The sequence below is a fragment of the Vombatus ursinus genome, unplaced genomic scaffold, assembly GCF_900497805.2.
Source record: "Vombatus ursinus unplaced genomic scaffold, bare-nosed wombat genome assembly UNPS02014822.1, whole genome shotgun sequence".
Lineage (NCBI taxonomy): Eukaryota > Metazoa > Chordata > Mammalia > Diprotodontia > Vombatidae > Vombatus > Vombatus ursinus.
Window position 1 is genome coordinate 12,808,633 of NW_020954600.1, and position 14,346 is coordinate 12,822,978.

Sequence of the window (14,346 nt, forward strand, 5' to 3'; positions counted from 1 at the left end):
CTGAAAAGATCCTATTTTGTTCTCCTTTTTCTATGAAAATTATGTAGATTTAACATTTCATTATCATAAAAGCAGGCAATTTTTAAAAAAGCATGTAGAAGAATAACATGAAGTTCTATTTATGCATGCAATTTTTACCAAGGCAAAGAAGCAGCTCCATAGACTGCTAAAAACAATTAAAAACTGATCTCTCAATTGTTTCACTCTTTTCACAGCATTAGGAAACGAGGAATTGGCACCATCTAGCTGCAGACATTCTTGGCCATTCAAAACACAACACCAAGCAGCTAGGTGAAAAGGCTATCAATTCAGAAAGACTTTTATATGCAAAGGAGGTAAGACTTCAGACTAGCCAGAGTTTATATTAACATGGTAATACAAATCGCCTGACATTTTCATCATACATTAGGAAAATCAAAGTCACAGAGTATCTAATTTTAGCAGCAACATTTAAACAATTTATTAGTTGTCTCCACTGTTTCGGAGGAGATTCAGCCCAGAAGCCTCATGGACAGTGCCGGCTTCCAGCTGCTCCTGTTTGCAGAAGAAATTGTGCTGATTCTATCAAGGCCCAAAACATGGCCAAGCCTCCAGAAATCTAGAATCGCTCTAGATACAAGAGAGAAAAGCCAGCTGGATCATACCAAGACTTTTCTTGTGTACTTCTACAGTGGCAAGTCATGGAACAAAAGAGTCTCAGGCAACTTGAAATTAAGGATCCCCTAAAGAACAACAAAGAATCACAAGTGACGACAATTTGTTACAAACATGAAATTATGAAGGAAAAGCAAGTAGCCTAGGACCAAGAAAGATGGGCTGGCCTTGTCTCCAGAGGAATGACCTGTGTGCTGCACTAGGACCCACGTGGTATCAGGAAGAAAAAAGGAATGTCTCTGGCACACTGGAAGGAAGGACTGTGGTGAAGCGCTGGCAGGAGATGAGCAAAAGTCACACAGGACAGGCAGATGTGGAGCGACAGAGTGAGCTGCAGTCTTGGAGGAAGAACCCAAGTCAACTCAGTCATTAGGTATAGACACATTAATAAAATCTATTTACTCCTAAACCACTAGGCTGTGAAATGGAAGGTCACACGATGCTGGGAGTGGCTGCTGGCACCCTGGAAAATGGGAAATTATATTATGAGTGTGAAAGACGGGCCAAAACAAAAACCAAAAAGAGGTCAATCGTTCAAAGGGAAAACAACATCCCAGGGCTATACTACAAGAATCACAGGACTCCGGAGCTAGAAGAAACCTTAATACGCACCCAACTAGTTTGAACCCTTTATTTTCTAGAATAAGACACCGGGCTCTAAAGTGTGGTCAATGGAACAAATATAGATGGACAAAGGAGTTCACCTAAAATTTAGTTGCCATTGGGCAGTTCTATACACTCTGAGGGTAACCATGATAAATGACAGCTTAGTTGCAAAAGGCCCCAACTCAAGACCTAAAGGCACAAAATGGGGACTTCCTAGGCAGCCACTAGCTTGGGTGATTTGAAGACAACAGTGTACCACAAGCTGATGTTTGTGATATAGTGCGGTTATTAAAAATGCTGACAGACTGCCTGGATTCAACAACTGTAATAAAACATAAACCCTAAAACTCATCTTTCTGCCATATGTGGGTACCATTTGGAAATCTGTATTTTAAAAAAATGATTTAGAAAAAGAAAACATCCGTAATTTCAAACCTTTCTAAGTACAAAGACCTCTTTTTATGACAAGTCTATATATACATTTGAAAAATATATCCATGTTTATTAAAACTACACATATATTTTAAAAATCTCACAAATGGGAGATGATTTATTCCATCTCCAGTGCATTTATTATATGGTCACCCTGCATATTTTCTTAAGAGCTAAATAAAAACCAAAATGACAATGCGTGGAGCCCATGCGGAATCATGGATACCTTGGGGTAACTCCATAGCATCAAAGGATCTGCAGCTCATTGGCTGGGAACCAATACTGGAGAGCATTAAAAAAAAAAATCCACCATAACAGAGAGATTTGTTAACTCGATGACATCACTCTACTGGTACAGACAGCATTCCATCTATGTCTGCAAAATGTGAGAAGAATAACGTCCATTAAGACAGGAAAGAAAGGTTGAGGCAAGGTTGTTTAGCTTTAAAAGCTAAACAGAGGAGTTGATATTTTTCCTATAAGCAACAGGAAAGTAATGGAGTTGGATGAATATATGAGTCAAATGCTCAGAGATGCATTTAAAGAAAATTACTTTGGTATCAGTGTGTAGGATGGAGTGGGGACAGACTAGAGGCAGGAAGGCTAAATAGCAGGCTATTCCAACAATCTAGGTGAGGGGCTGAACAGAGGTGGTAGCTCTGCAGAGAAAAGGTCAGCTGCAAGAGATGCTGTGAAGACAGAGACAGCAAGCTGTGGCAGTTGATTAGCTATGCAGGCTGAGGGTAAGTGAGGAGTCCAGGATAATGCAAAGATTATAAACCTAAAATGATTCTTCTTGTGCTGGTGCCTTTTATAGAAATAGGGAAATTTGCAAGAGGGGAGGATTTAGAAGGAAAGGTGAGTTTAGTCCAGGACCTATCACATTTAAGACGTCTTCATGGTAACCAGTTCGAAATGTTCAATAGGCAACCGGTGATCAGGGATGGAAGCTGAGAAGAGAGACTGGAGTTAGACACTCACAGAACTAATAAGATTACTGAAAGAGTATATAAGGAGAAGAGGGGCCCAAAACACAACCTGTGGCAGCAACTTAACTAGCCTGGCACCAGCCAGGGCTGTCCCAATGCTTCAGCTGGGCTGGCTCACCTGCCCCGGAGGGCCAGATGGTTGTAGTTGGTGGGTATGAAAAAGAGACAATTTACAATGTGCAGTGGTACTTGGGTACGTTAAAAGACCTTCTCATATGTGGTTATTTATTATAATGAAACCTGACCTGAATATGGCCTGAAGAAGGCAAGAGCCAAAACATCAGCAGGTTGGAATGGTCAGTGTCTGATGACAAATGATGTCCATTTTTTTTCAGTCAACATTTTATTTAACTTAAATGTCAGGCTGGAGCTATCACACAGAGAGCTGATTTTAAAACACTCCTACTTCACTAACACGTAGTTACTGTCTGTCCAGAAGGCAGCGAGGTGGTGCCAAGGCCTCTATCAGAAGTGAGACTGGCAAATGCTCCTGCAGGGTGACAGGGTACTCTACCTGAGAGTTAAGGAGAACCAAGTTCAAACCCTGCTTCAGGTACTTGCTAGCTGTGTGACCCTAGAGCAAATTATTTCACCTGTTTGCCTCAGTTTCCTCATTTGTAAAATTGAGATAAAAGCATCTGCCTCATAAGGTTGTTGTGAAGGTCAAATGACATACTTGTAAAACACTCTGCAAACCTCAAAGCACTGTATGAATGCTCTTTACTGTTATTATGTACGCTTAATCCTCACCATTTCAGGCACCCTCTTGTTCTCATCTTGTAGATAATACTCATGAGAAAGAAGCATGAGCCTTCTGAATAATCTAGCAGTTTTCTATTTTCATTTATTAATCTCAAACAAAACTTTCCATCATCTGTGTTGCCTTCAATCCCCACATCAGAGGGACCACGCAACAAGGTAGGTTCACTTGGTTTAAAGGATCTCTTCACATTCCTAACAAAACTTTGGTTTCTTCATTCTCTAGAACAGATATTGACACATAAACTGCAAAGTGTTCCCCGAGGCCATGGTCATCGAGAACAACTAGGTGAGGGGAAGCAAGCCATGAAGGGCGATGCACTGCCTTTGGAGGCAAGGTGAAACCCATTTCTTTATTTACTTCTCAAAGGAGAACCTGCCAGTTTCCTTCTACTTGATTACATAACTTTTCTCCGTCTCACTATTTAAAGTGATGTTCATAAACGATTTAAAAATGTTGCTTCTTAGCTTAGTCTCCTTTTCAAACAGACGGCTATTTTAAAATTTGTATGCATATCCTGATGAGTTATGGTCCAAGAATTTATCACCTAGAAAATAAACCTCTCAATAGGTAGCTAAAGCTAAGTTGGTCCTTGAGCAGCAGGCATAATAAAAATAACTGTATGGGTAAAATTTCAGCTCCACAAGAAATGGTTATATGGTGCTAGGATTTATAAAGTTTCTTGGCTTCTCAAAAAACCACTAGAAGTGGTGGCTATGTAATCTGAAGAAAAGCAATCAACAAGGAGTTATTGAACACCTACTGTGTCAGACACCATGCTAGAAAAAGACAGCAAATTAATTGGCTTCTATTATTTGAATTATTAAATAAAGACAACAATTTTGTTATTCTCTATCTCCTACAAGGATAGAACCAAAAGAAATGGGCACAAACTCAAGAGAGGAAAAGATTTTGGACAAAAATCTCAATGGGAACGACGGTTAAAATACTGAGTCAGGTTACTAAGGTGGTCAAAATTTCAAACAACTCATTTAGATTTTTAAAATACTGCTTAATGTAGAGGCAAGAATGAGACTAGAGGATAGAGTATTGTTCCAATATTTTCTAACCTAGGATCCTTCTGAATAAACATAGAAACCATTTATTTTCTTTCCACATATAATAATAGTTCAATATCACTTCCCATAAGACCTGGGGATTTAAGGGTATAAGAACTTCCCTTCTCGGATAGCTGAACCACATTTTCCTCATTAAGTGTTTCTTCTAGTCTTATCTGAGAGGCAACTCTGATGGGCTGGCCACACTGTTCAAATGCCCAACATACATTTGCCTAAAAAACTATTTTACAGAGAACTCACATGAAGCAAGCACTCACACAGAGGTCAGAAGAAGGGATACAAGGACACTCTCAAGGCCTCTCTGAAGAACTGTGGAATTGATTGTAAGACACGGGAGACAGTGGCACAGGATTGGGCAGCACAGAGTGCCCACTTCAAAAAGGGTGCTGTACTCTAGGAGCAAAACAACTGCAGTAGCTCAAAAGAACCCCAAGATGCGCAAATTCAGACACATCTCCACTTCAAATGATCACATGGACTATTTGTGCCCAACCTGTGGCAGAGCCTGTGAGCTCCTCTGGGTCTGATCAGCCAGTCAGACACACTGTGCCTTAATCCCAACATGTGATGTCATTTTGGTCTTCTTCCAGCACCAAGGACAACAACCAACAACCAATTGGAAAGCCTCTTCTGAACGGCATTTCTATAAAAGCCATTCTGCATACAAACAGCCACTTAAAGCCTTGCTAGTGGTACACGAGATATTTAGAACAATGGAATAACCCTCTAAAACCTGTAACTCTCCTATATATTACTTTCCTAATTACACAGCACCCATCTGGATCATTAAACAAGCCATTACTACTGTCTAAGCACCTTTTAAAAACATCAATAGCCAAGTGTGACACAAATGGGGAACCTTTCAATTCCACCAGGATCATTTTAGAAAGAGAAATAATGCAGTTTCCATGGGATACAACAAAGTTCTTAAACACAATAGGGACATGAATTCAATGCTGAAAATATCTGCTTTATTTATAACAAGTTAATGCAAGGGCATGTGACACACAAACCCAAAGTAACATAACTTTAAAATCACTTATGTGCACACACACACACACACACACACATACACCTGCACACCTCAATGAATCTGTGATCTCATCAAAGTATTCCCTCAAAGAAAAACTGTGTACAGCCCTTTAAAGATAATTCAAAGATATTTAAAAATTTATTTATATTTAAGGATAATTTATTTTAAGGGCATTATGCTCCCTTGAACATATATATCTTGATATGTTTGCAATTTTAAAACTCTCATTACATTGGTCATATTTTATGTGAAAAGGCACATGATAGACACATAAATGCATGTATGTATGTGTGTATTCCTATGTATATGGACCTCAAGTAAGGAGGAGTCAACAAGCATTTATTAAGTGCTTACTATGAACCAGCCACAGTGCCTACATGTGTATATGCCCACAAAGAAAATGTTCAGAGTGTATTTTCTCCTCTAATTATGCCAGTTGCTTGGGGGTAGGTATTAAAATAAACCTACACTTGCTGCAAACACATCAATGATGACAAGTGACAGGAGAAGTCAGTTTGTTGTTTTAATCTTGCCACACACTGTCTAAAAAAGTAGACAACTCACACAGGGATAATAAATAGATAACTGTACAGAAATAATGAGACAAAGAGTTACAATCTCTACCCAAATACAAGCAACTGAGTACTCTGGATCTTGCCAAAATGATTTTCAAAAGGGGGAAAAAAAACAGGAATAGGAAAGCTTTTTTTGGGGGGGGGAGGGGGAAAGAGGTGGAAATGCAGAGCCCGTGCCTCCCTAACTTCTCACCCAGGTTGGACGTTCAGTGGCCACTCAAAGAGGCACAGGGACCTTGACGGGCACCACTTCTGACTTTTCAAATTGTAGCCTGGTATTACATTTAGAGCAGATACCGGATCAGCTTTAGCATAATGAAGCTCACAACTCCTCAGTTCGAGAGACTCAACAGCCTCAGTCTGCCCAGAATCTGGTATTATATGCCCAAAAGAAAACATTCATGCTAACCTACTGCAAAGAAAGTCAACTGTTGTCATCAACATTTAATCTGTTGGCACCTTCATCTAAAGATTTTAATATACACAGTAGCTGCATGCCTTTGATTTTCAGATAAACATTGGACTTCATTCCAACTGAAAAAAAAAATCAAACTAAAATAAAAGCTTGAAAGAGGTTTTCTCTTGTCAGTAAAGTATAATTAAAAAAACCAAAGTACAATAAACTTCCCAATGATTAGAAACTAAATTTCTGCATTATTTGCACGACAGCTAAGACAAATGTGAATATACATTTACACTATACATTTTAAAGTATTTTAAATGACAAATTAAGCAATAGAATTATAGAAGTTCTGTATCTACAAATGGCAACTTACCACTATTTTAGCCAAAATACCATCTTCTCCTGAATCCAATGTGACCACGGCCTTGTCTGTTTCGATTTCACATAAGGCATCTCCAGCACTCACTGTTTCACCTAGAAAACAAGATGCAGGGTTTGTTTGAAGGTTTTTTTTGAGGTCTTAAGATGGATCTTTTTGAGTATACAAATGGGTGGCAAATGGCTATATCCTCAGAACAACAGCAACCATCACCTCCATTTTTCTTCAAGCCATAAGAATTAATTCATGAACAGAAATGCTCCAAAATTCATATCAAGTACCAATGGAAAGATATGAAAGAAAAATTTATAAATATATTAGGTAAAAAGAACAATTTCATAGAGGCATTTTACAGAGAGGATATTCTTTTTTATTTTTTTGATAATTTATTTTTAGTTTGCAACATTCACTTCCATAAGATTTTGAGTTTTAAATTTTCTACCCCCTCCTCAAGATGGCATGCAACATGATAGAAGCTCTACTTATACATTCATATTAAGCATATTTTCACATTTGTCGTGACACGTAGAAGAATTAGAACTAATGGGAGAAACCATAAGAAAGAAGAAATAAAACAAAACAAAACAAAAGGAGAGCAAATAGTATGCTTCCATCTGCATTCAGACTCCCTAGTTCTTTCTCTGGATGTAGAGAGCATTTTCCATCATGAATCTTTTGGAGATGTCTTAGATCTTTGCATTGCTAAGAAGACCTAAGTCTATCAAAGTCAGTCATTGCACAGTGTGGCTGTCACTGTGTTCAATGTTCTCCTGGTTCTGCTCATTTCACTTAGCATCACTTCATATAAGTCTTTCCAGGTTTTTCTGAAGCCCGCTTGCTCATCATTTCTTATAGCACAATAGCATTCCATTACATTCACATACCACAACTTGTTCAGTCATTCCCCAATTGATGGGCATCCCCTCAATTTCCAATTCTTTGCCACCACAGAGAGCTAGAAATATTTTTGTACCTGTGGGTCCTTTTCCCATTTTAATGATCTCTTTGGGATACAGCCCTAGAAGTAGTATAGCTGGGACAAAGGGTACACACAATTTTATAGCCCTTTGGGCATAGTTCCAAATTGCTCTCCAGAATGGCTGGATCAGTTCACAACTCCACCAACAAAGCATTAGTGTTCCAATTTTCGCACATCTTCTCCAACATTTATCATTTTCCTGTTTTGTCATGTTAGCTAATCTGATAGGTGTGATGTGGTACCTCAGAGTCGTTCTGATTTGCACTTCTCTAATCAATAGTGATTTTGAGCATTTTTTCATATGACTATAGATAGCTTTCATTTCTTAAGAAGGACATTCCTTTTTTTTGTTGTTTTTGTTTTTGGCTAGGCAATGAGGTTAAGTGACTTGCCCAGGGTCACACAGCTAGTAAGTATTATGTGTCTGAGGCCAGATTTGAACTCAGGTCCTCCTGAATCCAGGGCTGGTGCTCTATCCACTGCTCCACCTAGCTGCCCCTAAGAAGGACATTCTTAAAAGACACTTACTGACTTAATCAATAAACATTTACAAAACATATACTAGATGCCAGGGACTGTGGCTACAAAGACAAAAAATAAAATGGCACCTGCCCTGAGGAAGCCAACATTCTATCAAGGGAGAAGATGCGCAGGTGTATAAGTATATACTGGTACCTAGGAAGGGGCAAGAAAAAGTCAGGTAGAACAAGATTCTTACCCTGGAATCCACAAACTTTTTCTTTAAAATATTTTGATAACTATATTTCAATAGAGTTGGTTTCCTTTGTAATCACAATTAATATAATAAAATATATTTATGCATTTAGAAACATTTTTCAGAGAAGGGGTTCCTAGGCTTCCCCAGGCTATTCAAGGGGTCCATTAAGTTGAAAGTAGCATTTTCTCTTCCCTTTGAAGGAAAAGAGCAATTCTAAGAGGTGAAGGGGTGGATTCCCAGCACCGGAAACATTCTGTGAAAGGGTACCAAGGCAGAAGATGGGATGCCATGTGTAGGGAACAGCAAGAAGGCCAACTTGGCTGAAGGGAGTAAAGCATAACAGGCTTAAAAATGGAGACTGAAATCACACTTCCAAGGATTTTAAATGCCAAACATGGAAAGCTGGAGGGGAGGCTCTAGGACTGAGGTATGGAGGATGGAGTGGAGAGGTGAGAGACTGGCGATAAGCAGACCAGTTAGGAGGCGATTCTAAGTCAAGATGAGATGTGAGGAAGGCCTCCACCAGCGTGGTGGCTGAGTGGGCAGAAAGGAGGACACGGACGTGAAATAGAGTCATCAAGGGAGAATCAACAAGCCTTAGTAACAGGACGGGGAGCTGAAGGGAGGGAAATGAGATGTCAAAGGTGACCCCACAACTGGGGTACTTGGTGACGGGGATGAGGGCACGGCCCTCAACAGAAAGAATTTAAGATCAGAGGAGAGGCGAATTTGGCACAAATATGTCGAGTTCAATCTTAGTCTAGTGAGGGAGAGATTCCCTGAGACACGCAATCAAAAATGTCCAGCAGAGAGCTGGAGAGTAATTAGTACACGTATGTACACTTAGACAGTGTGTGTGTATATAAAATGAAACTGTATTCTCTACAAAGAATGTTCAGAATCAAGAAAACGTGTGTTTTAAGCTCAAACTATTTTCAAAACTACAAAACATCTGAGGTAACTACAGTCTCAGAGCACATAATTGCATATATTACGGTTGATTTATTTTAGTAACAGAAGCAAATTTCAAATAGGAAGGATTTTACCCCTCTTTAAATATTTCTGTGTGAGCATCTCATCCAGAGATGTAAGAAGGAAACTCTTGATACGAAAACCCATATAATAATGAGGAAGGTCAGCAAAAGAGACCAGATGCAAGAACACCTGAAAAGAGGGCCTTTCTTCTCCAATGCTACTCAACCTGACACTTTAATATCTCGTGATGCTCGGCACATACATCACTTTCCAACTGTGACTCTCAATTTCTTCATCTGCAAAATGAAGGTGCTGGACCAGAAGACCACTAAGTTATCTTCTAAATCTCAAATTCATGATCCTATTCACAAATTTTAAAACTTCAGTGATATCATTATTTTTTTAAATGGGAAGTAATGCTCCATCAGAGAAAAAAGGCTTCAGGATTCAAGGACAGTGAACACGTTTGTTAAATTTCCATTCACTTTTCATTTTATCAAAATAAAGGTCTAAGTGATTATGGCAAGCATACTTCTACAGAACAGTAGTTATAGTCATCAGAATAACACTGATGACCCCTATTGTCTTTATCAAAAACTTCTATGAAAAAGTTTCCACTCTGACCTTAATGGGGTTTTTTCCCCTCTAAAAAAACAGCCTCTTTTTGCTATTAGTTTATTGGATAAATTCTAAAATCAAGAACAGCTTACAATATTTAAGACTTGGATCTGAGAAATTATCAAATCAATTAATCCTCAAGTTTCTTTAAAACTTTGCTGCTTACTGCATGTATCTCTTCTGTGTATATTCGTTTTGACATAGTCTTTCCTCATTTTACTAATTACCATTTCAACATCGTCATATGGACCACCCAGGACCGAGCTGTGAAAAGAGTCCAACTGTGGCTATTGTGCTATCCTAAGTGGAAAGAATGTAACACCACAGAAACACAGAAAAATCTGTCCCATTTCTTGTGTATTCTTTCACCTATAAAAAAGCCTTTCAGCTTTGATGGTCTGGCTTAGTGGGACCAATGAAACATGTGAAGAAAATATACTAATGTAAGAAATCACAATTTCTTAGGGTTAATTCAAAAAGTCATTCTTTTTAAAATTTCAATAATTCAATGCAAAGCATAACCACTTTCTCAAATAAGGAAGAAAAAATAGGTACACAAATCCTAGTATTCAAGAAAGACTGTGCTACATTTCTTTTTTTACAGGATCTGTAACTTTACCGGTATAGAAAACTGCAGGTTAGGAAACTCCCACTACATCCAGCAGAGTCACAATGACCCTAGACTTTCTCGTCTAAGACAGTTGCTGGGGGTCCTGGGAAGTTGATTAACTTGCCTGGGATCGCGGCCACTAAGTAGGAAAGGCAAAACTTGAACTCGGAGTCCAGCTCTCTATTCACTAGGCATTGCTGCCTCTTGGGTCACTTTTTAAACAGCTTAAGCTCTTCCAATACAGATTAAAAGTAATTTACACTCTAATGAACACTTCACTGTCACCAAAAGGGGAACTTCCTTTACAGAAACATATGGCAAACAGCCCAAGCCTTCTTCCCCAGTCTGATTGTTGTACATGTCCCTCTAGCCTCCTGAGAGGATCTCCCCAACAAAGAGGAGACACCTTGTCTAGTTACTTGAACATTTCACAGACACAAGTGCACACTTGGGCTCTTGATCTGTTACTTTATTACACGATTGGCCAACTTCCTCTTCTAGTCCAACTGTCCACAGTGCAGCGTGCCAACCCACAAACCTACCATGCACCTTTTCACAACTCTTTAGGTCAGAGGTTCTTAGCCAGGGAGTCCATGAGCTTGCTTTTCCCCCCTAATGTTCTGATAACTATATATAAACACAATCTTTTATTTCATGCATTTCAAATACAATTCTGAGCATGGGTCTGTCCGTAGGCTTCACCGAACTGACCATGGGGTCCAGAACACAAAAAAACTTCTGCTTTGGGTCATCTGCAACTGATGGGGTGCTTGGGTGCTTGTGTTTGAGTGCTTGTACTTGGACCCTAATTTCTCCCTAGTCTCAGAAACACTGTCTCCGACAATTTCTCCCCAGCCCAAGGACACTGTGCCTAGCAATTACTCATGAGTGGGCCTCCACAAGACCCTTATCTCTCTCCCTGGGGCGGCTACACAAAGCTGGGTGAGAGAGTGCTGGGCTGCTCAGGCCCCAGCCCTCAGATCATGTCTCTGGAAACCTCCCAATTCCTTAGTGAGCTCCTGTCTTGTGAGAAAACTTTCCCTCGCTGCAGAGCATTGTCTAATCAGGACAGAGAGAGGGGTGTCTTGTCTGGCCCAAGGAGTTTTGTCCCTGGCTGGCCCAACGACTCCTCCTCCTGCCAGATTCCCAAGATCCATGCCTCTGACATCTCCCTCAGTGTCTGGTATACTCCCTACACTTTCCCATCCATAACTTTCAAAGACACCTGGACCTTTAGATTACCTAATCAGTATCCCTGGCATTCCTTTCCCATGCCCTTTTCCATATAAACCCTAGCTCCATCCTCAGTCTCTCGAAGGTTCCTTAAGAATCGTTGCCCACTGAAAACCATAACAATAAACTTTTTGCCAACTTGACTCAAAGAATGCCTGAGTCTGTAAATTCATTCCAGACGATCCCGTCCTGTACTCCGGTCTTTGAGGGGTCTCTGAACCTCTCAGACCACAACAAAACGACTGAACACCACCACCACCATAATACATCTATAAAAACCTGAACATGCAGAAACATATACTTTCAATATATATCATATGCACTTAATAAATGTTTGAACTAAAATGAATGCATGTGTGCATAAACATGCATATTATTTATGTGCATGTTTTATATGTATTGATATGAAATACTATATATTTTTATATATGAAGAGAATATAATCCTCACCTATGGAAGAAACCCCCCCCCCAAAAAAACCCCAACACTGTATAAACAATAAATCCATACAGTAATAGCATCCTTCAGGTGGGCCTAAAAGCATGACTCCAACAGGAAAAAGGGAATACTACTGCTTTAAACTATCAGCAAAACTTCTACCAAGTGGCACTGCCTTATAAAGAGATGAGACTTTTTAAGAGCAACATTCAGAAGAAAGTATTGGTTATTAAGATATCTGTAAAACCTCCAAATTAAGACAAAACAGCACACTTCATATATGAAAATGGACCAGAATTCTGGATTTGGAACTGGAAGAGGCTTTGGAGATCACCTGGGCCTCATTTCCCCGGTGAGGAAACATGGCCCAAGGGCACACAAACAGTAGTGAGCAGCAGAGTTAGGAGGTGACCCCATTTCTTCTCTACAACAAATCTAGCCACTGACTTTTCCATTATACCACACTGCTGAGGAGGTGATAAATCTATAAATTCTTTTAATATTCTTCATGTTCTCATATATATAAATAACTTATCAAGTGACAGTGGGCTACAAGGAGACAAATATGAGTCCAAGGAATCTTCTTTGGCAATATTTAATTAGGCCTAGAAATTTGGTGAAATTAATCTTCTTACAATTATCTCTAAAAGACTGTTCTGTGATTGAACCATGACTTGAGAACTGAGAATAATACCAGGCCAGCACATTTAATACAAAAATAGCCAGAACTCTATAATTCATCAAAAATGAGAAACCTAGAAATAGAGTGTGAGAGAGTATATTATGTATGAAGGTAAAATGTTCTTAGACACAAACTCACAAAAGCTTAATTGACCCCGAGTCAGTCACTCAGTTGCCTGAGGTTGGTGGCCTGGATCAGAGGAAGGCCCCACAAGGATGAGGCAACCACAGCTGCTCTTCAGAAGATGTGATGACAGGCAGCAGTATTGCAGACATGGGAAGGGAAGGTCATCTGCCTCATCTGCCAGTGCCCTCATGACGATGCCAATGGTGATCTCTAAGTATACTCAACCAGCAAGGATTTATGAAGCAACTGCTAAGGACAAAAAACTGCTAAGTACAGGGATTAAAAAAAAAAAAAAGATGAAAGACAAAACAATCCTTGCCCTGAAGAAACTTACATTCTAAAACAAGGGTCCTTAATATTGCTTGTGTCATGGAACCCTTGGGCAATCTGCTGGAGTCAACATACTCCTCAGAATGAGGTTTTAAAATGCATAACATAAAATATTTAGGATTCTATGGGAAACCAAATATATTAAAATACAGCTATCAAAATATTAGGGGAAAAAACCAAGCTCACACACTCAAATTAAGAACCTCTGTTCTAAAATGGAAGACAATGTGTATGTGTGCATTTAGAGAGAGAGAACAAATAAATGCATAAAAATACAAAATAGATACAAAGTAGGGAGGGAAGGTACTGTCAACTGGAAAAAAGGGGAATCAGGAAAGTATTCATGCCAAAGGAAATGCTTGGGCTAATGAAGAAGGAGTTAAGTAGTGACTCTGTGAGGTGGTAATAACAATAAATAATGGTAATCATAACTAACATTTACATAGTATTTCCTATGTGCCAGGCACTCTCTGCTAAGTGCCTTACAATATCATCTTATTTGCTCCTCACAACAATCCTGGGAGGTAGGTGCTGTTATCATTCCCATTTTACAGATGGAGAAACTGAGTCCAAAAGAAGTTAAGTGACTTGCCCAGAGTCACCCAGCTAGTAAATGTCTGACTCCAGGCACTGTGGAATCCCCTAGATGCCAATATTAGTGAAACAGTGAGAAGGGAATGCATTTCTGACTCAGGGAACAACCAGTGTATCAAGATTTTGAAGTGGG

The 14,346-nt window shown here is 39.4% G+C and overlaps 1 protein-coding gene across 2 annotated transcripts in view; it reads right to left on the reverse strand.

The window, feature by feature from the left end:
- The window catches only part of PDHX (pyruvate dehydrogenase complex component X), a 60,203-nt gene that overhangs the window by 33,264 nt on the left and 12,593 nt on the right, over positions 1-14,346 (reverse strand). For both annotated transcript variants that reach the window (XM_027837876.1, XM_027837877.1), the window contains one exon: positions 6,905-7,005. In XM_027837876.1, the coding sequence (XP_027693677.1) occupies positions 6,905-7,005 (101 nt within the window). The remainder of the gene's footprint in view (positions 1-6,904; positions 7,006-14,346) is intronic.